This window comes from Chiloscyllium punctatum, chromosome 11 (assembly GCF_047496795.1).
Source record: "Chiloscyllium punctatum isolate Juve2018m chromosome 11, sChiPun1.3, whole genome shotgun sequence".
NCBI classification, from domain to species: domain Eukaryota; kingdom Metazoa; phylum Chordata; class Chondrichthyes; order Orectolobiformes; family Hemiscylliidae; genus Chiloscyllium; species Chiloscyllium punctatum.
The window spans coordinates 15,847,966-15,875,314 of NC_092749.1; the positions used below are offsets into that span (position 1 = coordinate 15,847,966).

At 39.2% G+C, this 27,349-nt stretch overlaps 1 protein-coding gene across 2 annotated transcripts in view; it reads left to right on the top strand.

The window, feature by feature from the left end:
- Positions 1–27,349, top strand: part of LOC140482762 (nuclear receptor-binding protein-like) — a 103,710-nt gene that overhangs the window by 58,637 nt on the left and 17,724 nt on the right. For both annotated transcript variants that reach the window (XM_072580351.1, XM_072580352.1), the window contains 4 exons: positions 7,014–7,097; positions 9,294–9,352; positions 12,613–12,711; positions 17,074–17,206. In XM_072580351.1, the coding sequence (XP_072436452.1) occupies positions 7,014–7,097; positions 9,294–9,352; positions 12,613–12,711; positions 17,074–17,206 (375 nt within the window). The remainder of the gene's footprint in view (positions 1–7,013; positions 7,098–9,293; positions 9,353–12,612; positions 12,712–17,073; positions 17,207–27,349) is intronic.

Here is a 27,349-nt window from a genome sequence, read left to right on the forward strand (position 1 = left end):
AATTATGGATTTTAATGAATCCAGTGTATCAGTGAAATAGTTTGCCTGCTATTAAAATTGTACAAAACAGAACTACAAACCTCATAATTACTATTAAAGTTTATACAGTGGGAAAAATACATTTAATTGTGCAAGCAGTTACTGTCAGTAGCTCTCTACTTCTGTTGGTTCTTACTCCAAAACAATCATTTCCACCTGTTCAGATTTTGGATTTACTCTGTTTATTTAACTTCAAATTCTCTTGAATCTCATTTTGATTTTGAGCAAATTGATCTTTTAAATAAACTAGTTCTTAATTGCAAATTTCATCAATGCAGGCTTTAAACAGGCATTTGTGGAGAGAGCAAGAGTTCATGTTTCAGATTAATAACCTTGCATCAGAAGTTACAAGTAAACTGCCTGCACACATGCTTCTTGATCTGAATATGCACCACATTTATGTACTATTTCTTTTTCTAATTTCTAGCAAAAAGAATGTTTTTTAAAATCTACTTTCAGCCATTGCACTATGCATATTTTGACGATCATTCTATAGTTGCTACTGATTAGAATTGTACATCTGATTTCTGACCCTTACCATTCCAGATCCAGCTTTAAACAAAAATAAAATCCCCAAACTGCTTTACAGCAGATAGTGTTCTTGAAGTGCTTCCAAAGTCAGTTGAGATGAGAATGAGAAATATGGCAGTTTATAAATGATCTAAAACCATTGTGAGAGAATGACAAGGCAGACTTAGTAAGCAGCTCTGCTTTCGTGGTGATCAACATTAACCTTGCCATCTCAATCTATGAAATATTAATTTTATCACCATGTTTCTCTCCCCACCCTCCCCCCATCAAACCCCAAGTGCACGATCAAGCTGTATATTTGGTTACGTTTCATCTTGTCTGCTGTCCTGTCAGTATGCTGATCCTAAGGATATCCATTCTTCATGTTTCTATTCAAGAACAACATGGAAAAACTTTTTCTTTAAGCTTCGGATTGCATATATTACGAGTGATGGTGTTTAAAATGAGGAATGATGGGACAGTGTAGATGCAAATAAATTGTCGCTAGTAATTGAGGGATCTACAGCAAGCAGCCATAAAGTAAAATTAAATACAAGAGCAGGAGAACGGAGCCAGAAGAACTTGAGATCAGTGCATTGTTGTTTGAGACCGAAATTGTCCCATCTAACTTTTTTATTAACAATGAAAGCAGTATCAGCATAGAGCAGGTAAATGTGACTAGGACTGTTTGTCTACAGTGAAGGTGAATACTGACATAGAATAGTTGGGCTGAATGATTTGGTTTCCATGTTGTAGGTTCTGTATTTAAATGTCCTTTTAGCCGTGAAGTGTCTACATCAGCATTTCCCTCCACGTATACTTTGTCACTGTAGATTTGTCGGTCTCTTGGTTACGTGTTATGGTAGTGCCCTTTCTTGAATTTATAAATAGGTATCAAAATGTGCTAAATTTATTGAAGCTTCTTCAGCTATGGGTCTCTAACTTCATAACGTACCTTACTACAGAACGTAGATCTTGTGATCATGAATGAGACTATGCATTTGGTAACAAGTATATATTGTGAGTTATAATATATTCTTGAAATTCTGAAATAGCAAATCTACTAATTTTGAGCCATCTTGGGACATTAGCAATATTAAAACATTCAGTAAGTAAAATGATCAGTAAAGCATCAGTGCTTTAGAACCATTTTTAAGATTTTTTTTTATCAGAATGAGAATTATTTTAGTTGTCGTCCCTTGAATGTCAGTATTGAGCAAGTGCTTAATACAAGAAAACATTTTATCATGTTTGTGAGGAAATGCAAATCATTAATGTGCAATGTGATGTTCTCCAGATTTGAAGGATTCATCCTTTTATCTATCACTGTGCTTTTCATCTCTTGTGTTGCTGACTTAAGCTTTTCCCCACACAATACATTTTGCTGTTCTGCCTGCTTCTGAACAAACGGTGACTTTGTTGCTGGTGTTTGTAAAATTAGTATTTGAGCAAGAATTATCAGGTTCCTGAAACTAAATAAGTTTTATGTTGTTGTCAATTCTTAGAACTTGTACAGCAGAAGAACATATATTCAGTCAGCTTCTGGCTTAACTTGTAAGCTGTGATATGATTTGATGACCGTTATCTCGGAAGTTGCACATAACAGTGATGTAGTTTGCCTTAAGTTTCACTGATGTTTGGATTCTTGTTTTCCTTATTGACTCTTGGATGGGGCATGGCATTTAATGAATTACTGACATGCCAAAACTGGGCCAATGTCCATATTGACTAGTAGAGCTTTACAAGGTATTTTTAGATAAGTTGCAGTATTGATGTAAGAAAGGCTAGTAACAAATATGAACAGAAAACTTTTAACACGTGTTGGTTTGATGTCAAAATCTCTTGCTCCAAAGGTATGCGTCTCCAATCGAATCTTATTGAACCGTCATAATTGGATTAAAATGAAATATTTCAGATATTGGAGATCTGAAATAAAACCAAAATAAAAAAAAAACCCATCCAACAAGAACCTGAAGAAGAGTTATAATGGACTCAAACACTGTTTCTTGCTCCACAGATGTTGCCAGATGTGTTGTATTTCTCCAGTATTTTGTTTTTATTTCTTCATAATTAGATTTTGTTTTAAAAAGTCATTCTCTAACTGTGTATATTGTTGGTACTGGTGTACATCACAAAAAGAAAAGCATTACATAAATAAAAACCAAAATTACTGGATAAGCTCAGTAGTTCTGGCCGCATCTATGGAGATAAAGCAGAGTTAGCATTTTGGGTCCAGAGACCCTTCCTCAGAATCTGAAATAAAACACTAAAACACAAAAACACAAAATTCTGGAAATCCCAACACATCTGACTGCATGTGTGGAAAGAGAAACATGGTGAATTTTGGGGTAAAGGCACTCTGAGCTTGTGTCTTACAGGTGTTCGGCTCTGGGGAATTAGAAAATAAGCCAGTTTTTGTGGACTATTTAGCTTCTGACCTGCTATGGTAGACATGGTCTGACTTGTGTGGTGGTCTGGTTAAATTTGTGGTCTACCTCCTTTTGCTTGAGTTATAGAAATCAAATAGTGTTTCTCCAAGCATAGGTATCCCAACTTTGGAATATTTTAAACCAAGTCACCAGATTTAAATTGGTCCGATTCTTTCCTGGGATCAACCTATTTAACGTGCGAGAGTGTTATAATTAAATTCTTGAGTTTTGAAGTGATAACTTTATAAAATAATGTAAACATTTGGTTGGTGCAGGTTGGTGTTCAATTTAAGTTCTATTCATCTTTTGTCCTCAGATTCTTGTAGAACCAAGTACCAGTCTGAACTTTCTGATCTGTGTATTTAACCAAACTAACAATTATATAAATAAAAGCACAATTTTTAAAATTTATCATGAGGATAAAAGCCACGTACATTCGTATCTCACCACTTTAAATTTCTAACTTATGAATTTGCTGACTTATCAGATGTGACTTCTTAACACGTAAATGTGTGTGAACTTTTCATTTTTGTTCCAATTTAAAATTGACTAACTGAACTTGTATAAAAGTTTATTATCACCAAAATGGAGTTTTGAAACTAGTTGCAGATATCAGCGACTTGCCCAGTGTTGGCAATTGAACTTTTCCATTTGCTGAAATATTAGGTTTGAAGCACAAAGTTGGTAATAAATCATTAATTTCTAACTAGTAAAGTGAAAACTTTGCTTAGATAAGATATTAAGTAGCCTCTAAAAATACGAATGGCAGTTTCATGGAAATGGTGAAGACATCTGCCTCTACTTGGTATTAGACTAAGTCATGATTTTATTTGGTAGGGATGGTTCTCCACAGTAACAATACTGCATTGTGGAAACAAATCTCCTTTTCAGACCTACCAAGAAAAACATTGCTATCTGGCACAGAAGTGAAAAACACAGGATTGTCTGATATAATAAAACAAAGAACTGCAGACCTGAGAGATCTCTCTGGCGTCTGTGGGGGTGTTGGGAAGCAGATTTGATGTTTTGAGTCCAGTGACTTCTTCAGAAAGTCACCAGACTCAAAACGTTAACTCTGCTTTCTTCCCACAGATGCTGCCAGACTTGCTGAGTTTCTACAGTATTTTGTGTTTTTGTTACAGAATAGTTCTAGTTCAAGTTCAAGTCCAACTCCAAGTCCAAGTGGCGGCACGGTGGTTAGCACTGCTGCCTCACAGCGCCAGAGACCCAGGTTCAATTCCCAGCTCAGGCAACTGTCTGTGTGGAGTTTGCACATTCTCCCTATGTCTGCGTGGGTTTCCTCCGGATGCTCCGGTTTCCTCCCACAGTCCAAAGGTGTGCAGGTTAGGTGAATTAGCCATGCTAAATTGCCCAAAGTGGTAGGTGAAGGGGTAACTGTAGGGGAATGGGTCTGGATGGGTTACTCTTCGGAGGGTCGGTGTGGACTTGTTGGACCGAAGGGCCTGTTTCCACACTGTAAGTAATCTAATCTAATCTAATCTAATCTTTGCAGTCAACAGCCCGTTTTAGGTAAAGTACACATTATGTTTTTCCTGAGTATACTTTCTTTCAAAGTTAGTGATCTTAAATTGCCAACTTAATTTGTTTGACAGCTGATAAAAAAGGATTGCTTTTTAAGAGCAAAAGATACGACTGACAAAATAGTTGCGGATCTAAATAGTTAACATTAAGAACTTTACGTCAGGAGGCCCTCATTCTATTGCGGCTTCACTACATTGAGTTCCAAACAAAAGTATCAGCCAAAGTTTTAGATTCACTGCAAATGATATTTTACAAATGAGCTAGGTAATTTGAATAGTTTGCTTAACCCTTCATCAGGTTTTCAGTGATTTACTGACTTGATGGTGGAATATTTGGTGGTGTTATTCCAGAAACTGAGTGTGTCCCAGGTTGATCTCTGCTCTTTGCCAAATATGCTGAAGATAGCTTGGATCTTGATTTAGGCACTAAATTGACTTGTAAAGATAGGCTGTAATGAGTCATGGCTTTGATTCTAGATTGGTGTTCATACACATGACTGGACCTTAAGGACAGGGCCTAGTTTACCTCTGGTGTGCTCCCTTTCATCAAATAAAATGCAATATGCTTTCACAATTCACCTAACAGTATAATGCTTATTCCTTCAAAAGATTTGAGCATCACAGCCAAAACCAAGATTTATTGCTTACCCCTCACTTTTCCAGAGATGGTGATGTACCACCTTCTTGAAAGCACTAATATCTGTGTGATTAAAAGAGGAATTCCTGTATTTTGATCAAGTTGCAAAGAATGGGTGGAGATTATAATTCCAAATCAGGAGTTTGTTTAACTTTGTTAAACATTCCTTTTTGCTGCTAATTTCCCTTTTAATAGGGTAGAGTCAGGGGTTTAAAACTACTATGTAAGAGGCTTTGTGAATTTCTGCACAAATGATGTGCTGATGGTGGATGAGATAGCAATCAAGCTTGGTGATTGAGTTGCATATGCAGTTGGAGCTGTTTATATCTCGGCAAGTGGAGAGCATTCTACCTTGCTCCCGTCTGGTATCTGTACATGATGAGAAAGAACTTGGAAAATTTGCGTCCTGCTCTTCATGCTGTTATTCTATGTTGCTGGTCCTGTTAAGTATCTGGTAAATGGCATCCTCCAGGATGCTGAAGGTGGTGGATTTGACCATAGACATGGGAGCAGAAGTAGTCCATTCAGCCCAATGAGTCTGCTTTGTTATTCAATTAGATGATGGCTGATCTGATCATCTTAAGTCTACTTTCCTGCTGCTAATAATACCATTGCATATGAAGTAGAGGCAATGTTCTGTTCAGTGGTGATTGCCTGGAACTTATATGGCACGAGTTAGTGCTCTGTTTCAACCTAGTCTGATTGATGTACAGCCCAAGTGCATTTGGGCATAAACATTCATTTCCTGGAGCACTGGGAATGGAATTGAACATTGTACTGCATTACTCCCATTTCTTCATTTGTGGAGCAGCTGGAAATGGTTAGGCTTAACTAATAACCCAAAGGAACTCCTACTGCAATACCCTGGTGCCAATATAATTGCTTTCAAGCAACTAGTGTCTTTTTTTACTAGGCATAACTGCAGCCAATAGAGAGCTTTCCCTCATTGCTATTGCCTTCAAACTTACTAATGTTCCTTTCTGCCGTGTATGGTCAAATATTGCCCTGTTGTTACCCTGGAGGGTGGTCATTTGCCCCTTATCTTTGGAATCGAGTGCTTTGTTTCCTGTTTGCACCACAGGTCTAATGAGGTTTGGAGAGAGCTGACCTGTTAGGGCTGAAACAAATTTTTGAGGGACAAGTCATTTGAGAAAAAGAGCTGTTTGATAATTCTGTCAATCATCTCTTCTGTCAATTTGGGGTGCTAATTAGTTGGATATCCTGATTTCCTGGTGAGCATTTTCAGTTTGATCATGCAGATGCCAGTGCAGCAGCTGTATTGAACAGCTTGGTTAGAATTTCAGAGAATAGTCTTCAGTATTGCAGCAGGATGTTGAGGTCCAAAACCTGAGTTACGTGCAACATGCTGAGCCATTTCTATATCACATGGAGTAAATTTTATTGTCTGAAAATTTTGGAATCTATGTAGATTGCTGAGATGGATCATCTACTTGGCTGTTTAGGCTGAAGATAGTTGCAAATACTGAAGTCTTGTCTTTTGCAGTTCTTCTGTACATTCATTGAGGAAGATGATGTTTATGAAGCTTTCCTTATCTGTTAGAGGTGATTGGCAGGAAATTCATGATTAAAATAACAGGGCAGTTCCTTCTGATTAAAATCAATATATATTTTTGTTCTTTTTAAAAAATATTTAATTGCGATACTGGTGTGACCAACATTAATTCAGGTAAGAAATCAGTGCATTCAGTGGGGATAAGAGGAACAAATTGCTTTACATAGTTTGAATCCAGTGATCTCTTTCCCCTGTGCTTCCATTCCTTTGTTAGAAGAATTATATAGCAACAATATTATATATAATCTACCTACTGCAATTTCCAAACATTTTATCTTTCACAGTTGCACCTGATACAATTAACAACCATGTGAAAACCTGTAGAGAGGAACAAAAGAACCTGCACTTTTTTGCCCCAGAATATGGAGGTAAGCACCAATCGCAATAATGTGGATGAAATAGTAATGTTAAACATTTGTTAGATGATACAAGTTAGTTCATTGTCCAGTACCAGCTACTGATCACCATTTGATTGACTTTGTTTCCATTGGAAGAAAATTTCTGCAAAAGATGGATTGAGCAAATGTTACATGTGGCTGAATATGGGTTATTGCTTTTTTTTTGTATGTCATAAGAATGTAAGCTCATTTAATACCTAAATGATAAGTGGTAGTATCGAGATGAGCTGTGAGCTTCTATATATGTCCCATTTGTGGCTTTTACTTGTGATCCACTTGAAGTGCTTATACTGGAGTTACGTCAATTTACTTGTGGGATATAAATAGAATGAATGCCAAGTCTCCTCATTGTGGATCTGTTTCCCTTTTCCTCCCCCTTTTCTTTAAACACAAACCTGTTGTCAGCAGTTATATTTAGGAGCATTTACTGACAAATAATTAATTGATTTGATTTGGTTTTGTGCAGTTCCATTAAGTAATGACATGGGACTGTGTTATTGGTGAAATATCTTTTCCAATAAGTTAATTTTATGCTCTTATTTTAAAATGACATATGATGCATTTGTCTACTTTTCCTGTTCTACTAACTGGAATTTTTTTTTAACACATCTGACCCAAGTTGGAAATTAGATCTGTTTTAAGTGTATTGCATGGAAAAAAGTTACGTGGGTTGAATGTTGTTCCAAGTCCTTTCTGAGAAAGGCATCTGTTCCTCCTGAACTCGGACAGCCAGCTCTACATGAGTCAGTCTTGTTCAGAGTTGTATAACTACTTCAGTACTGATGAATGTAAGAATTGATGGTGAAAGTACTGTAAAGGCTTTGTCCCATACATAAGATTTTAATGACATGCTTATGGTCGTTTAGCAGCTGATACTGCCGTTTCCAACTGGGAGCTGGACAAAAGCACCCCTAATGTGAAACACTGGAACTGCTGCCGTGCAGGTGGCACAGTTTCCAGTTAAAAGAGCTCATACACTAGATATAAAAATGAACATTTGTTGGGACCATGTCCAGATATTTGTAAGAGTGCGAGCGATTATTATTTTTGTATTGCATATCATTGCTTTGTACAGATGGCTATAATAGGACCTCATTTTGACTCCAGTTGTAATTCAGTAGCCTTCAGTTGCCTGTTTGGTACACTTCCTAAAGCTATCAACAGCATTTAAGAGTCTGAATTACACTTGGTTTAGCTGGACTGTATGAATTTTTGGGGAGGAGATGGCCTAATGGTATTATTGCTAGACTACTAATTCAGAGACCTTCGTAATGTTATGGGGACCCAGATTTAAATCCTGCCATGGCAGATGGTGGAGTTGACTTCAATAATATCTGGAATTCGGAGTCTAATTGACCATAAAACTATTGCTGATTTGCTGGAAAAACCCATCTAGTACCCTTCAGGGAAGGAAACTATCATCTACCTGGTCTCACCTACATATGATACCTGACCCACAACAATATAATTGACATCTTAACTGCCCTCTGGGTAATTAGGGATGGGCAATGAACGCTGGCTTAGCCAATGACACGCACATCCCCTGAATTAATTTTAAAAAAATGGAAATTAGAGAAAAAACTCTTCTTAATGAGGAAATTGGGAGACTAATAAGCATTATTGCACAAACTGAAAATGGTTCCTCATTCCTCAGAGTTCCTTTACCCAAAGATTTGATTATCGCCTTCGAAATCATAAATTCACTTTTACTGAACTAAAATTTGTATTCCAAAGCATCATTTGTGAATTGCATTTTAACTTGTTTGCAAATTTCCTAAGCCAAGTTTGCTAAAGCTAGGAGACTGAGGTAGTTTGCCTCTGAGGGTGTGAGAACCTGGAATGAGTCTAGTCCATAAACTTGCCAGTATGTTATCAAACTTGTTACCTGTTAGCTGGAACTCGAGTACAGTGAAACTGACTGACTGAATTTGAACTTTGGTCTTTTGGGGCTGTGGTCTGTCATCTAGTGCATGTACTCACCAATTCTTCCAACTCTTGTGCATTTCGTTCTTTGTTCTTACAAAAACAATTGAAATGGAAGTTCTGTGATGAGGATGATTCTATTTTATTTGTTAATTAGGGCCTTACTATTCTAGTAGGGGATCATAAAATATAAGTGCAGTTTGCTTCTTGTAATGTAATACTGGTCTGTTCTGTCTTTTACAGCTGTAACAAATGTGACTACGGCTGTTGATATTTATTCATTTGGAATGTGTGCGTTAGAGGTATGTAGCAATCCATGTTGAGCATCTTTTGAGAGAAAGAAGAACTAAACTAATTCATTTTTTAAAATGAGCTTGGCTGCAATGCAGTAAAATCCCCTGATTTTCTTCCCCATGGAGTTCCATGGAATTTCCATATTTAGTCTTCTACCTGCTGTTAGTCATCAAGAAATTCTAGGTTTATATGAACAGGAGGAAATGATTCCTTTTAAAATTTAGTGGTATGCGTGGTTCCTGTTACATTTCTGTAAGATGCTGCTTTTGGCTCCTACCCAGTTAAAGCAATACTTTGCAATCCTGTACTCAAATCCTCTCACAGTGAAGACTAACATTCCATGAGCCAGCCTTATAGCTTGCTGCACCTGCATGTTAGCTTTCAGTGATTTCTTGACAAAGATACCCAAGTCTCCTCTTGTCTACACTTTCTAACCTCTTTCCATTTGACAAATACTCTGGTAGAAAATAAAAAATGTGCAATGTAGGATAGCCCATGTTTTCTACATCACATCTATATGCAGTGTTCTTACCCATTCACTGAGCCTGTATAAATCCTCCTGAATACATTATAATGTTCTTCACAACTCTTATTCCTGTTTGCTTTGTAATATTTACACACTTCCAGATGGTACATTTTAGTACTTGCGTCCAAATCATTGATGTACATTGTGAACAGCTGGAACTCAAGTACTGATCCTGATAGTATCTCACTAATCTCAGCCCCATTGATTCCTGCTCTCTCTTTTTCTGTCTGTTAGCCATGCTTTAATCTGTACCAATGTACCATGTGCTTTAACTTTACTGTGGGGTACCTTTTGTCAAATGCCTTCTGAAAATTGAAATCTACTACATTTATTGACTCACCTGTATCAATTTCTTCAGTAACATCTTCAAAACATTACAACACAGTGTTCCATTTTGCCAGTTTTATAAAAGTGTCCCATTTATCACCACCTGTATGACAGATTTTTGCATCTTCCCTATTATTGATGTAAGGCTGACAAGTCTGTAGTCCTATGCTTTTTCCTTTTCTTGAATAGGGTGCCATTTGGAACTTCCATTCTGCAGAGATCCTATCAGAATCTATTGAATTTTAGGAAACAAATACTAATGAGTTGATTAGCTCTACAGCCATTTTCAATACCATGAGATGGAGACTATCAGGTGCTGGGGGACTTGTCAATTTTCAGCACTGTGAATTTCTTTTATACAACCTTAATTCCATTATACTAAAACATTAAACTATTCCAGCCTGTCTCTCCTTTAGGCGCAATCTTAAAATAGGAGTTGAAGGAAATTAATTTTTCCTCGATATGCTATGATAAGCTAGTTTAACCCAAAACCAATAGCACTAGCGAATCTTCCATGCAAGGATCAGTCCTGGTCTTGTTGCGATTTAACCCATCCAGCTTGTGCAGGTCCCACCACCCCAGAATTGGTCCCAGTGCCTCAGAAATCCGATGCCTTCCCATCTACACCAGATCCTGTACCATGTGTTCAATGGATGGACCTTCCTGTACCCATACTCACTGGTATATGGCACTGGGAGTAATCCTGAGATTACTGCTCTTGAGGTCATGACTTTTAAATTTCCTACCTAACTCACTGAATTTGGTTTTCAGGGCTTCAACTTCATCTAGTCAATATTGGTACCAGTGTGGGCCACAACTTTTCACTGATACCCCTTTCCTAGAAGTTTGTCTTGCACTGCAGCTCTGTGAACTTGAGCCTGGCCCTAGGAAAGTTGGAAGCATCATCTTGGGATCATGTTTCAGGCTACAGCAATGCCTGAGTCTGGTCCCTCGATTGTAGAAATCCCTACCACAATTGCCCTTCTCTTCATAGCATCACAGAACATCTAGAATGTGGATTGGTGAATTGAGTCTGTACCAACTCTTCAAACAGGATCGCACTCAGACTCAGCTCTCTGCAATGGTTAATGTACCTAGCCTTCCCCTCCCTTGATACTACGGGGAATTTAGCATGACTAATCAATGCAACTTGCACATTCCGGACTGTGGGAGGAAACCCGGAGCACCTGGTGGGAACTTAACGCAGGCACTGGGAGAGCGTACAGACAATTGCCCAAGGCTGGAATCTAATCCAGGTCCCTGAAGCCCATTTATTCTCCTTTTTCAACCCACCCCAAAGCCCACTAAAAATCAAAACAGGTAATGTGCTATAAGATTGTTTCCCTTAGTTTCCAAAACATGATACTGAAACAGACTCAAAATGGAATACTGAGATTCAGTGGGTTCCAGTGCTGCCTGCCTGGTCACCCATTCCCACTCGACCTGAATGCTTCTAATCTATGGTGTGACCACTACCTTATACATACTATCCATGTCGTTCTCGAACTTTCACATCCACAATAGTGACTTCAGCCCCTGCTCAACTTCCAAAACCTGGAGCTTAAGCTTCTGCAACTGGTGATGCTCTCTGCAGATCAATTTGTGTGGTACATTTCGTATTGACCGTGACTTCACACATTCTGCATGATGTATACTTCACTTGACCATGTTTCCTTGCCACCCCATACTTTGTAATCCTAAAAATCAATATAATGTTAATTTAAAAACTTTAGACATGAACTTTGCTTCATTTATGATAATGCAGTTATCCTTCCTTATTACTTTATTTTATTTAACTTTGAAATGAATTGATTTTTTTTCTCTTTTGCTAGTACTCCTTCCTGAAATCCTAATAGTTCTGCTGTTTCCGAATGGTAGTTTTAAGCTAATTAGAACCATTCCCTATCAGCAGCAGCTTAACCAATGAACTTAAATTTCCTGTGATGTAATTCTTGGATTTTTTTTTGAAGTGCAGCCTGCCTTGGTGCAGTATTCAGAATGAATCCAATGCCTGTTTTTTTTTCCAACTTGCTGCTTCCTATCTTGGCGCTCCCCACTTTGCAAAAAATCAGCGCCACTGCTATTTTTAAACATGCCTCTTGGCTTTCTATTGAGAATGAAGGATAGTCCTTAAAGTAATATTGGGTTGCTGAAAGGAATTGCGAATTGTCTTAAATGTAAGTTTTGAACATTAAGATGAGAAGTGGTAAACTCTTGCATTGAAATCTATTGAGTGGATTTTGTTATTTGTCCTTGTAAGGGTGTAACTTGTGGTATAACTAAGAATAGGAAATGTGTGGAAAATAGTGTGACAATAAGCAGTGAGTTTTGATAATTGATATTGTTTCACTTTCTATGTACAATTTGTTCATCTTGCGTGAATTCATCAGTCATTGCTTTTTTTTTGTTTTTTAGATGGCAGTATTGGAGATCCAGGGTAATGGAGAATCATCTTACGTTTCGCAAGAAGCAATCAATAATGCAATTCAGTCATTAGAAGATGCTCTGCAGCGTGTAAGTATGATACTATTGTGCCGGTTCAATGACATGGTGGTGCTGATGCTGGACTAGGGTAGACAAAGTTTAAAAATCACACAACAAATTATAGTCCAACAGGTTTATTTGGAAGTACTAGCTTTCAGAGCTCTAGCCCTTCGTCAGGTACCTGAGTTCAATGACAAAAGTCGAAATGCTTTTTGAATGCATTCAGACAGAGTCAATGAATCCACTTGCACTGGCTTCTTGTCTTGCTCCTGTACCACTTCCTTTGGTGCTCCCTGAAGATCTATCCTTAGCTGTCTTCTGATTTTATATACATTATCTACATGTCACAATCATCTGAAAACACAGCCTCAAGCCAAGTTATACCTTACTACTGCCTCTGTACACAAACAAATGTCTTTAACTTGTCTAACCTCTCTTGTCTGATACCTGATGCAGGATAAACAGAAATGTCTTCCAAATTAATACTGGGAAGATGAAAGTTATTGTCTTCTCTCCCTGCCATAAATCCTGTTTCAAGGTGCACCACCTTCATTCCTTTCCATTGGCAATTTTGAGGCTGGGCCAGACTATTTGAAAACTTGGTGTTGTATTTGACCCAGAAATGAGTTTCCAGCCATACGTCTCTGCCATTATGAAGACCTTTTTGTTATTGCACCTCTTTTAATATTGTTTTACTGCCTTGTGCCCTCTTTTTTTTTCCCCATCTCAGCTATTGCCAAAAAAAAGTGTTGTTGTTATTATCTTAAGAATGTGTACCTAGAGAGTCTACCAGAGGTCATCCAAAACTCTACTTGTGTCCTAACATGTATCAAGTCCCATTCATCCTTTTATTCATTGACCTACATTGGTTCCTGGAAGTTAATTGCTGGTTGATCCCTGATCAAAAGACTCTGCAGATGTTTCATTGTTAGGGAACAGCATTATGTTTAAACCGATAGCAGAAGTTGACTGTTAACAAGGTCAGTTCCTGATTTGCTCAAACAAGTTCCCAAGTAAAGACCTTGTGCTCAAGCAGATGGCAGATGTTGAATGGTGACTGGGACCTCACATTGAACAGAATCATTTTGTCAGGGATGTTCAGAGTTTGAACTGTTATTGGTGAAAAGGAATCTCTCTGTTGCTACGTCATGAAGATTTGAAAGCTCCCGGCCTAACCTCCCTTTATCAGCTCTCAGAGAATTGAAAAACAATTTATAAGTATTACTCTCTTTATCTGAGGGAATTAAAAAGGTGACCCTGATCAGCATCTTCAGAAAATCAACAAAGAAACCATCATCTATATCTATGGATCAATGCATAATGCAAACCACTTAAATAATCTGGCTAGTTGTGTTTTAGATTAGATTAGATTCCCTACAGTGTGGAAACAAGCCCTTCGGCCCAACAAGTCCACACCGACCCTCCGGAGAGTAACCCACCCACACCCATTTCCCTTTGACTAATGTACCTAACACTACGGGCAATTTAGAATGACCAATTCACCTGACCTGCACATCTTTTGGATTGTGGGAAGAAACTGGAGTGCCCAGAGGAAACTGACACAGACACTGGGAGAATGTGCAAACTCCACACAGTTTCCCAAGGCTGGAATTGAACCTGGGTCCCTGGTGTTATGAGGCAGTAGTGCTAACCACTGAGCCACCGTGCCCCCCCCCCCCCTCTTTTATTTTTCCATCAACTATGTTGTTTGTCTTTTGTGTGAATGAGGCTGAAAACAAAAGATTTTTTGGGTTTATAGCATAGACCAGTTAGATCCCTGATGTCCTGATCAATATTATCCTCCACCAGCATGAGGAAGAGAGAATACCCGTCATTATCACATTGCTGTTTGTGGGAGCAACTTAACTGTTGTGTTTCTTAATTACAACCAAGTCAACATGATCTGAATGTACTCATTTCTGTATTCTCCAAATATGGATGAAATGGATTGTGTATTCTTTAAGTCAAAAGAAACTAGTACTGCATCTCCCAAATGCCCTTTGTGATCCTCTGCTTTAAGACATGCTATTGAAATTAGCAATGTGGGGAAAAGAGCTAAAGTCCAATTGGGGGCGGCACTGCTGCCTCACACCACCAGAGACCTGGGTTCAATTCCCGTCTCGGGCCACTGTCTGTGTGGAGTTTGCATATTCTCCCCATGTCTGCGTGGGTTTCCTCCAGGTGCTCCGGTTTCCTCCCACAGTCCAAAGATATGTAGATTAGGTGAATTGGCCATGCTAAATTGCCCATAGTGTTGGGTGAAGCGGTAAATGTAGGGGAATGGCTGTGGGTGGGTTGCTTTTCAGAGGGTCAGTGTAGACTTGTTGGGCTAAAGGTCCTGTTTCCACACTAAGTAATCTAATCTAGTCAAATTTAAGTTAAACTGTTTCTGACGTGGGGCTTGGAGTGTAGAAGAGATTATTCCTATTGCATTTACATAGCAAAATGTCTCACAATGCTACACAGGAGCACTATCAACCAAAATACCAAACCACAACTTAAGACTCAGACTTGATGGAAGACATTGCAGAAAGGCCTTGCAGTTAATGATCTTAGAATGCCCCAAAGTGCTATACAGCCAATGAAATATTTTTAAAGTGCAATGTAGGAAGCAGTCAATTTGCACCCACAAACAGCATGGTAGAATTGTCAAAAGTCCGACCAGACAACAGGACTGCTGTCAGGATAGAGAGCTAGCTGGTGGTTTAATCTGAAGGTCACCACTCCTGAGGTGAAGAGAGAGGTTAAGAAGGACGGTACTTCATGGTAATATCAACTGGTGTGGGAATTCAGTGTTGGCATCACACTGCTTCACAAACCAGGCTGTCCAGACAACTGAGCTAACTGACCCCCTCCCACAAACAGCAATGGTGTAGCATTGTGGAACATTTTGATAATGTAAGGTATTTTCTTCTCCCAGTGTTGATTAAGGATGAATATTGGCCAGGACACCAGGGATAACCCCAGCCCTTCTTGAAAAGAGCACAACAGAACTTTTACCTCTGGAGGGAGCAGACAGGACATGTATTTAACATTTCAAATGAAAGATAACAGCTCAAAGAGTAGTGCACTCTGAAGCATACTGGAGTGTTCAATATTTTTGTGCTCAAATCCAGAAGTGGAGCATGAACCCATAACTTGTAATTCAGAAGTCAGACTGGTACTAACTGAGCCAGGCCTTACGACAATTTAAGGTTTAAAAGGAACATTTTAACGGAGAAGAGACAGGTAGTGGGAGTGGTTTAAGGAAAGATTTCCACAGCTGAATGTCTTGGCACCTCAAGGCTTGACCATTATTGATGGAATGATTAAAAAGATCAGATCTAGAGCAGTATAGAAATTTAAAAGTTGTACAGCTGGAGGAGATTAGAGATAAGGAGGGCAAATTTATAAAGGGTTTTGAAAATGAATAAAAGTTTCAAAATCAGTTCAAGTTGTCTGCACGGACTTTAGACCTTCAAAAAGATTCCACATGGTAGATTGTTACTAAGGTTAGATCACATGGGATTCGGGGAGAGTTAGCTCATTTGGCTTCAAAAATTGGCTTGATGGTAAGAGACGGTGGCAGTAGAGGATGGTTGTTCAGACTGGAGGCTTGTGATCAGTATGCTGCAAGGATTAGTTCAGAGTCCACTGGTTTTTGTCATTTGTATAAACAGTTTGGATGAGAATATGAGGCATCGTTCGTCAATTTGCAGATGACCCCAAAATTGGTGTCATGGCCAAAGGTTATTTAAGAGTACAACTGGATCTTGATCAACAGGGCCAATGGGCCGAGGAATGGTAGATGGATTAATTTAGGTAAGTATGAGGTATTGCACTTTGGTAAGACACACCAGGGCAAGGCATACATTTAATGGTCGGGCACTGGGGAGTAATGTTGAATAAGGTGAATATCCAAAGTTGTTTCGTCAGGGTGGAGAAGTCCAAAACTAAGGGCATAGGTTTAGATGAGAAGGGAATGATTTAAGAGACCTGAGGGGCAACTTTTTCACACAGATGGTGGTACATAAATGAAATAAGCTGCCAGAGGAAGTGGTAAAGACAAGTACAACTACAATGTTTTAAAAGATATTTGAACAGGAATGTGGTTAGGAAAAGTTTAAAGGAATATAGGCCAAATGCAGGCGAATGGGAGTAGTTCAGTTTAGGATACCTGGTCAGCATGGGCCAGTTAGGTGGAAGGGTGTGCTTCTTTGTTGTATGACTGTGACTCTAAATGAACTTCAGTACAATTTCAAATATGGACAAGGACTACAGAGGAACCTCTATTATCCGAACAAGATGGGCGGGCACTATTTTGTTCGGATAATTGATTATTCGGTTAATTGTTTCAATGCCTTTCTGTATGTCCACTTTAAATGTATTTTTCGTTTTCCCTTTTCATGACAGGAATTTATTCAGAAATGTCTGGAGGTTGATCCTGTCAAGCGACCCACCGCACGAGAGCTTCTGTTTCACCCAGCTCTATTTGAAGTACCTTCACTAAAGTTATTAGCAGCGCATTGTATTGTCAGTCATCCTCGTAAGTAATTTATATGAAGGATTGTCATTAGCTTTTCAGCATTTGATGCTCGACACTTGTATGATCTGAACATTAATAGCTGGGGATTTGACTTGTAATGGTGTACAGTGGAGAAATGCCATGAAATATTAATTTGGTTTCCTAAATAAATAGTATGTAACTTGTTAAACATCTGCATTTACAAGTGATTTGCTGACAATTTTCCACTTGTGGTCAGATTTCTGTTGTCTCCTGGAGGGAAGAATGTGACTTTTAATTATGTGCTCATAAATCAGTCAGTATCTAAAGCAAAAATGATTTCTGGCCATCTCTTATCATGGCAGTTGGAATTTTAACGGTTGGATGAGTTCTACAGGATTAAAATTTAAATATCTGTGATAGGATTTGATTGTCTGGACTGTTTTAATTGACCACTTTAAAAGCAGAACTGATGATGTTTGGTGTTTTGATGTAGTGCTTGATGCAAGTCGAAGATTGACATGTGATGTACACGTAGCTGCAATTATTGGCAGCAGTGTACGAATGATGGGATTGGTGGACAGGACTAACACTCGTAGGAGAGATGAGATTGGTAAGAAGGAGCAGGATGGGATGTGGGAGGATAATGGCGATGAGCTGAATGAGATATTGTGTAGTGGATGAGCTACTGAAGTTGTTAAAATGTGGAAAATGACAGGGAGAATGCTTTTGATACAATTTGTGCAAAAGTTACTTTTAAGCTAAAAATGAAGACTTCTAGATCTAGCTGAAAAGGCTTTTGAAAAGCTGTCAAGTGAAGTAGGAAGATGCAGCATTGATTCTGAGTGAAGAGGATAAAAATCTATATCCTCCAGAGTTTCTGCACAGTTCAAGTGCAATTGATATTCCACCACATAAACACCGATATGAGGAACAAGTAGAACATGTAACTGTACAGCTGGAGAACAGGCCCTCCAGTCCACTATGTCTGTCCTGACCATTCTTAACTCATCCCATCTGCTTGCAGTCTATTCTCTACTAGTTCATGTGTCCATCTAAATGCCTTTTTTTGTATCTGCTTCTACCACCTCCCCTGGCACCTTATTCCAGACACTTAAGAGTGTCTGTGTTTTTTTAAAAATTCTTTTGAGGTGACCTTTTATAGAGGGTTATAAAGACATGAGGGGCATGGATAAGACAAACAGACAAAGTCTTTTCCCTGGGGTGGGGAAAGTCCAGAACTAGAGGGCATAGGTTTAGTGTGAGAGGGGAAAGATATAAAAGTGACCTAAGGGGCAACATTTTCATGCAGAGGGTGGTGCATGTATGGAATGAACAGCCAGAAGAAGTGGTGGAGGCTGGTACAATTGCAGCATTTGAAAGGCATCTGGATGGGTATATGAATAGGAAGCGTTTAGAGGGATATGGGCCAAGTGCTGGCAAATTAGATGAGATTAGGTTAGGCTATCTGGTCGGCATGGATGAGTTGGACTGAAAGGTCTGTTTCTGTGCTGTACATGTCTATGACACTATCTCCTTTTAAACTTCCCCTCACCTTAAACTTATGCCCCCAATGTTTTGACATTTTCACTCTATCCATGCCCCTTTTATAATTTTGTGTACTTTCTATCTATCGGGTTGCACCTCAGCCTCTGACGCTGTTGCAAAAACAATCTAGAATTGTTAAATGTCTCCTCCATAGATAATACATTCCAATCCAGGCACCATCCTGGTAAACCTCTTCAGTGCCCTGTTTGAAGCCTCCACATTGATTCTGCAGTGTGATGACCAGAACTGTGCACAGTACTGCAAATGTGGCCTGACCAAAGTCTTGTATAGTTGCAGTATAACGTAGTAACTTCTCTACTCAACCCCTGACTGATGCAGGCAAGCATGTCTTTTCTGCCTTATCCACTTGTGTTGCCATTTTCGAGGAAATAGAACTCGGATCCCAAGATCCCTCTGTGTATTAATGCTCCTAAGAGTCTGGCCATTTATAGTATACTTTGCTCAAAATGCATCACATTTTCATCCTGATAAAACTCCATTTGTCATTTCTCCACAAAACTTTCCAGCTGCTTTGTAATCCTGCTGCATCATTTGATATCCTTCCTAACTATTCACAACTTTATTAATTTTTGTGTCATCTGCAAGCTTGCTAATCAGACCACTGACATTTTAATCCAAATAATGTATATAAATTACAAACAGAGGTCACTGCACTGATCTTGCGGACCCCACTGGTTACAGACCTCTAGTCAGAAAAACATCCCTCGGTCTTCTAATGCCAAGCCAATTTAGTGTCTAATTCACCAGTCATCATGGATTAAATGTGATTTGATCTTCTGGACGACCTTACAATGAGGAACCTTGCAGTCCATGTGGACAACATCCACTACCTTCGCCAAATAAATGATGTTTGTCACTGTGTCGAAAAACTCAAATCAAATGTGTGAAACAAGAACTCTCCTGCATAAAGCCATGCTGACTATTCCTAATAAGTCTAGCTTTCTCTAAATGCAAACAAATCCTGTCCCTTAGAATCTTCTCTAATAATTTCCCTACCACTATTTTATTCATTTACGGGATAAGGCATTGCTGGCTTGACCAGCACTCCTTGTCCCTTCTTAATTACCCAAAGGGTATTTAAGAGCCAACCACATTGTTGTGGGTCTGGAGTTACATGCAGGCCAGACCAAGTGAGGATGGTAGTTTCTTTCCCTAAAGGACATTAATGAACCAAATGGGTTTTCTGACAAGCAACACTGCATTCGTGGTCATCATTAGTCTTTTATTCCAGGTTTTTTTTTATTGAATTCAAATATCACATCTGTTTTGGCAGGATGCAAACAGCGGATTCAAAAATATTATTTGAATCTCAGGTTTAACAGTCTAGTGATAATACCATGAGGCTGTTGCTTCCCCTTGGGAGACTCACTGACGTTTTAATTTCTTGGATGTTCCCTGTTGTCGACCTCAAATAAAGGAACAACATTGTCCCTTCTCTAAAGGATACTAAGATCTCTGTCAAGGCTTCAGCAATCTCCTCCCTTGCCTCCTTCTGAATACTGGGATAGTTCCCCTTTAAAGAACCATGGGTTCTTTACTACCTTAATGATCTTCAAGACTCCCAACACCACCTTTTTTTTTATATATTGACAGGCCCCCCCCCCCCCCCCTGCCAAACTCGGCATCATCCAAGTCTTTCTCCTCAGAAAATGCCAATGTGAAGTGCATTTAAGGACATTACCCACTTTGTCTGGCTTCACACAAATTCCCTCCTTTGTCCTTGAGTAGGCCTACACTTTTTCTAGTTTCCCTCTTGTTCCTAATGTACATATAAAATATCTTGGGATTCTCCTTAATCCTACTTGCCAAGGTCATTTCATGCTGTGTTAGCCCTCCTAATTTCTTCTTAAAGTTCTTTTCTGCTTCCTTTATATTCAGTCACACTGCACAGAAACAAACTCTTCATTCCAAACAATCCACACTGACCATGATCCCAAACTTAATTCGTCCCACCTGCCTGCGCTTGGCCAGTATCTCTGGAAACCTTTTCTATTTGTGAAATAATCTAAACACCTTTTAAACATTGTAACTGTATCCATAAGCTGTAGAAGTAGACATTAGGCCATTCAGCCCATTGAGTCTGCTCTGCCATTCAATCATGGCTGATGCTCATACCCACCACTTCTTCCTGTGGAAATTCATTCCACAAATGAACCAATCTGTTTTTTTTAAAATTGCCCCCATGTCTTTTTTTTAATCCTTATCCTCTCACCTTCTCTAGTCCCCCTAAGTCCTGAAATCCCTGACCCTGGTGAAAAGATACCTGCCATACCTTGATGATTTTATAGACCTCTACAAGATCACTCCTCAATCTCCTATGCTTCCGTGAAAAAGATCCCAGCCTATCCAGCTTCTTCTTACAACTCAAACCTTCCATTCCTGGCAACATCCTGGTAAATCTCTTTTAAACCTCACTGACTTAATAATATCCTTCCTTTTACTAGGCGACCATAACTGTACGCAGTACTCCAGAAGATGCCTCGCCTATGTCTTGTACAACCTCAATGTTCCAACTCCTATTCTTGAATGTCTGAGCAGTGAAGGCAAGCATGCTAAATGCCTTCTTAACCATCTTATTTGTATGTGGTGCAAACTTCAAAGAATTATGTACCTGAACCCGATAGATGTCTCTGTAATGCAATACTACCCATGGCCCTACTTTTAATTGTACAAGCCCTGTCGTTATTTGTTTTTACCAAAATGCAATACTTGACATTTATCCAAATTAAACTATTTGTTGCTCTTCAGCCCATTGACCCAATTGATAAAGATGTCTTTTGTAATCTTCGATAACCATCTTCACTGACCACTTACCACCAATTTTGGTGTCATCTGCACACTTGGTAACCATGCCTTCTATATCCTCGTCTAAATTTTTCTATAAAAGTGGACACAGCACCTGTACAGTAATCCCTGTAGAACACTGGTTACAGGCCTCTAGTCTTAAAAAAAACAATCTTCCACCATCACTCAGTCTCCTGCCTTTAAGCTAATTTTGTCTCCAATTGACAAGCTCACCCTGAATCCCATGTGATCTAACTTCCTAATTAGGTCACCATGCGGAACCTTGTCAAAGACTTTACTAAAATCCAAGTAGACTATATCTACTGCTCTGCACATCAATCTTTATTATTTCCTCAAAAAAACTCAATCAAGTTTGAGACACTATTTCTCTCTCTCAAAACCAGGCTTGCTATCCCAAATCATTCCTTGCCCCTCCCAATGCTTATAAATCCTATCTTTTTGAATCACTTCCGTCAACTTAGCCACCATCAAAGTCACACTCTCAGTCTATAGTTCCCAGGCTTCTCCTCACATCCCTATTAAACAAAGGCCCAGCATTAGCCACTCTCTAGTCATTTGGCACCTCATCTGTAATTAAAGATGATACAAATATTTCTGCAAGAGGCCCCTCAGTTTCCTCCATAATTTCCCACAACGTCCTGGGATACTAGATCAGGTCCTGGAGATTTATCCACCTTTTACATTTTATAAGACTTCCTGCACTTCCTTTTCTGAAATGTTAACTGTTTTCAAAACATCAATATTTATATCCCTGAGTTCTCTAGCTTCCACTTTCTCCACGTAAAAACTGCCATCAAATATACATTTAATATCTCTCCCATCTCCTGAGGTTCAACACAAATATGACTACTTTGGTCTTCAAGGGGTCCTGTTCTCTCTCTAGTTGTTCTCTCTCGCTTTTAATGGTTTTTAGAATTTATTTGAAAGCTTCCCTTTATCAGACATCCCTTTACCTGCAAACAGTCTAGTCCAATCAATTTTTGAAAGTTCTTGTCTCATACCATGAAAATTTGCATTACTTCAATTTTTATGGAAGGCTACTATCATGAAAATTACTTGCCCTGTCTTATTCGTCAAGGGAAGGTCGAGTTTTGCACCTTCTATAGCAGAAACATTTATATATTGATAAAGAAAATTTTCTTTATCGCGTTTAACAAATTCTTCATCATCCAAACCTTTAACACTCTGGTAGTCCCAGTCAATGTTTGGAAAATTAAACTCAGCTACTATTACAACCTTTTTATTGTCCCTGCATAATATGAGATCTCTCTACATATTTGTTCCTCAATTTTCCTCTGACTATTAGGTGGTCTATGCTATAACTCCATAAAGGTGACCATTTCTTTTTTTATTGCTAATTTCAACCCATATATTTTTTATTGGATGATGTTTTTGTTTAGAAATATTTTCTCTGGTTCCAGTACTGTTTTTTCCTTAATCAGCAATGCCACTCCCCCTCGTTGTTTTGCTCCTCTATCTTTCTTATAACATTTGAAACCACAACATTGAGTTGCCAATCCTGTCCATCCCTCAGCCAAGTTTCTTTAATAGCTATGATATCCTAATCCTGTGTTCCCAAACATGCCCTGAGTTTATCAGCCTTACCTGTGAGCCCCTTGCATTGAAATAAGTACAATTTAATTCTTAAGAGTTATTTGTTCTCTTCCCCTCATGAGCCTTGTTTGATTTGTTTCCTGAACCTTGCACATGCTTCCCTTTTCTTTTCAAATTAACTTATAACATGTCTCATTGGTTCCTGAATCTTGCCATTCTTGCCTTTCAAACTCTCATATATATTTAGTGGTCCTGAATGACAGTCTTATTCTTATCCCTATCCATAAGTAACTTAAAACTTATGAAATTATGATCACTGTTCCCAAAATGCTTCCTCAGTGAAACTTTGATCACCTGGTCAGGCTCATTCCCCAATACGAGATTTAATACAGCCCATTCCCTAGTTGGACCTACCTACGTTTTGTTTCAAGAATACCTCCTGGATGCACCAAACAAATTCTGCCCTTGGCACTAAGGGAGTCCCAGTGAATTTGGAGAAATTAAAACCACACACTAATACAACCCTGTTGTTTTCACACCTTTCCACGAGCTGCTTCTACATCTGTTCCTGCAATTCCTGTTGGCTATTGGGTGGCCATTATGGTCATTATACTTTTTTATTCCTAAATTCTATCTAAATTGCCTTGCTAGATGTGTCCTCCAAGATGTCTTCTTTTAGTACAGCTGTGACATTCTCCTTAATCAGTAATACAACTCCTTCACCCATTTCTGTCAAGCCTGAAATATCTAAATCCTAGAACATTTAGTTGCCACTCCAGGCTTTCCCTCAACAATGTTTCTGTTATAGCTACCACATTGTACACCCATACAATGATGCAAGCTATAAGCTCACCTGCCTTATCTGTTAGTCATTGCATTAAAATAAATACACTTCAGACTGCTAGTCCTGCTGTGTTAATTAACCTTGTCATGGTTGTTCTTCCTACAAAACTGACTTAATTTTGCCCCTTTTTTTCTTTAAACACTCCACATGCTGAGGATTCCCACCGTCCTCACCCCACCATGCTGGTTTAAACTGTCCTGAGTGGTTCAGGTTGTAAGTTTGCTTGCTGAGCTGCAGGGTTTGTTTTCTGACGTTTCATCACCATGCTAGGTAACAACATCAGTGAGCCTCCGGTGAAGCGCTGGTGTTCTGTCCCGCTTTCTATTTGTGTCTTGATCGGTTAAGGTGGGTGATATCATTTCTGGTTCTTTTTCTGAGGTTGGTAGATTGGATCCAAATCAATGTGTTTATTGATGGAGTTCCAGTTTGAATGCCAGGCCTCTAGGAATTCCCATGCGTGTCTCTGTTTAGCCTGCCCTAGGATGGATGTGTTGTCAAAGTGTCCTTCATCTGTGTGTGTGAGGATACTCTTGATAGCAAGTCATATCTTTTGGTGACCAGTTGGTGTTGGTGTATCCTAGTGGGTAGTTTTCTGCCTGTCTGTCTGATGTAGTGTTTATTACAGTCCTTGCAGGGTATTTTGTAAATGACATTGATTTTGTTGGTTGTTGGTATAAGGTCCTTTAGATTCATCAGTTGCTCTTTCAGTGTATTGGTAGGTTTGTGGTTTACCATGATGCCAAGGGGTCGGAATAGTCTGGTAGTCATCTCCAAGATGTATTTTGATGTTCCTGAAAGACAACAGACTCCCAGAAGAAACCCAGCAGACTATCAGACAGTTGCATCAACACGAAGCAGGAAAAAGGAAGGGAGCACCCTTAACACACAGGAAAGTCAAGTCCTGCAAGGGCTGAAAACATTGCAGACAAAGGGCGCCTGCCTGTCATCCTAAACAGAACACAGTACATTGAAAAGGCGAACTCACTGCTCGCAGATGCCAACACTTACCAAGAGATGGCGATAAATCTGACTACACAGCCAGAAAACCGTGCCACAGCTTTATTGAAGAAGTTTCATAAACTGGGCAAAATTAACAAGAAAGATCTCCAAAAAATGAAACCTGATGGATCCAACACACTTCGATTCTACAGATTACCTAAGGTACATAAACCAGAGGCACCCCTCAGACCCATAGTCTCACTCCCTACAGTGAACTACAGACTAGCAAAGGAACGCCACCGAACACTAAAATACCTAGTAGAAGACTCCTGCTACTCCATCCACACCACTCAAGAATTCCTGAACATCGTCAAAGACACCGAGATAGAGAGTGAAGTAATGGTCTCCTTTGATGTAACAGTCCTATTCACATCAATTAACATCAGCCTGGCCAAAGAAACACTGGCTGCACTACTAGACAAACCAAGGACACAAATACGAGCACCAACATCATCGGCAAGGACAACATCCTCAACCGTGACTCATTACCCAATTCACCTTCAATAACAAAACCAACAAAGAAATCAACGGAACATCTTTGGGATCACCAATATCCGGCTTCTTAGCAGAGGCAGTAATGCGGAGACTAGAGAGAAAAACAGCCCTCCCCACGATCTACCCCCAACCTTTTGGGTCCACCAATTTGTCATTACAAAATGGAACAAATTAGAGGAAACCTACAACATCATCAATAACGTCCTTACTGGTATAATGTTCATGAAAGAGGAAGAGAACAACAACAGACTCCCCTTCCTAGATGTCACAGTAGAACGAAAAGCCAATGGAGAGCTGCAGACCAGCGTCTACAGGAAACAACATGCACAGACCAGATACTCAACTACAGAAGCAATCATCCCAACTACAGATGCAGCTGTATCAGAACATTATTTAAAAGTGCCACAACACACTGCAGCACCAGGAATTAACAAATGGCAGAAGAAAAATATTAATACAGCAAATTCAAGAACAATGGGTATCCAATAAACACAATCCTCTGATTCTTAAACATCAAACCCAAACAAGCAGTCACGACACGCCCAGAAACTCTAGCCACACTATCAGACACCACTTGGAGTTGACTACCAGACTACCCTGACCCGTTGGCATCATGGTAGCCACAAACCTACCAACATACTGAAACAGCAACTGATGAAGGTAAAGGACCCTATACCAACAACCAGCAAAATGAATTCCATTTACAAAATATCCTGCAAGGACTGTAGCAAACACTACCTTGGACAGTCAGGCAGAAATCTAGCCACCAGGATACACTAATACCAACTAGCCACCAAAAGATATGACTCGCTATCACTAGTATCCTCACAGACGAAGAGAGATACCACTTCGACTGGGACAACACATCCACCCTAGGACAGGCTAAACAGAGACACATGGGAATTCCTAGAGACCTGGCTTTCAAACCAGAACTCCATCAATAAACACATCGATTTGGACCCTATTTACCAATCTCCTGAGAAAAAGAACCAGAAATCATATCGCCCACTTTAAGAGACCAAGACCCACAAATCGAAAGCGGGACAGAATACCAGCACTTCAACACAGGCTCACTGCTGATGCTTCCTAGCATGGTGACAATATTTGAAAACAAGCCTTACAGCTCAGCGAGCAAACTTACAACTTGAGCTACAAATCTTCTTTAAAAAATCGCAATCTCCTGAGTGGCATTAACAAATCTCTTTGCAAGGATATTGGTAACCCTCTAGTTTAAATGCAACCCATTCTTCTTGTACTGACCCCATCTGCCCTGAAAGTGTTCCCAATGATTCATATATCTGAATCCCTCCCTTGTACACCAGCTCTTCAGCCATGCATTCAACAATATCTTCCTATTTCTGGTCTTGCTGGTATGTGGCACAGGGAATAACCCCAGATTACAACCCTACAAGTCCTGCTTTTCAGCTTCCGATCTAACTCCTCATTTATTTTTGCAGGACCTCATCTCTCTTGCTGCCTATGTCATTAGTACTATTAGATAGAATGTTGCTATGAAACAAGGACACCCGATGGAATTCTTGCCAAAATTTGCATTTACCATCTTGGATCTGCCTTTGCACGTGGGCAACGTTGGATGTTTTGACAGTGAAATTATTTGACTTTATCTTAGAGTAACTACAAATCCACTGTTGGTGATGTGCTATTGTAATGAATATACTAACTTGACTGCAACATTTTGCATGTCACTGTTGGTATGGACAATAATAAATCAGCCAGGTATGCATTTTAAGTAAGTCTGTTTTATACACTTAGCAGCCAGTTGAAGAAAAAAGTATCCTCCATTCACAATCTCTTTGGTTTCAATTTCTGAATTAATCTCATTGTGAAGCAAGGTTCTCTAGTATACATGGACCTTTAAAATGTTTAGGAAATCTTACTGAAAATATTTTTCACGTTTG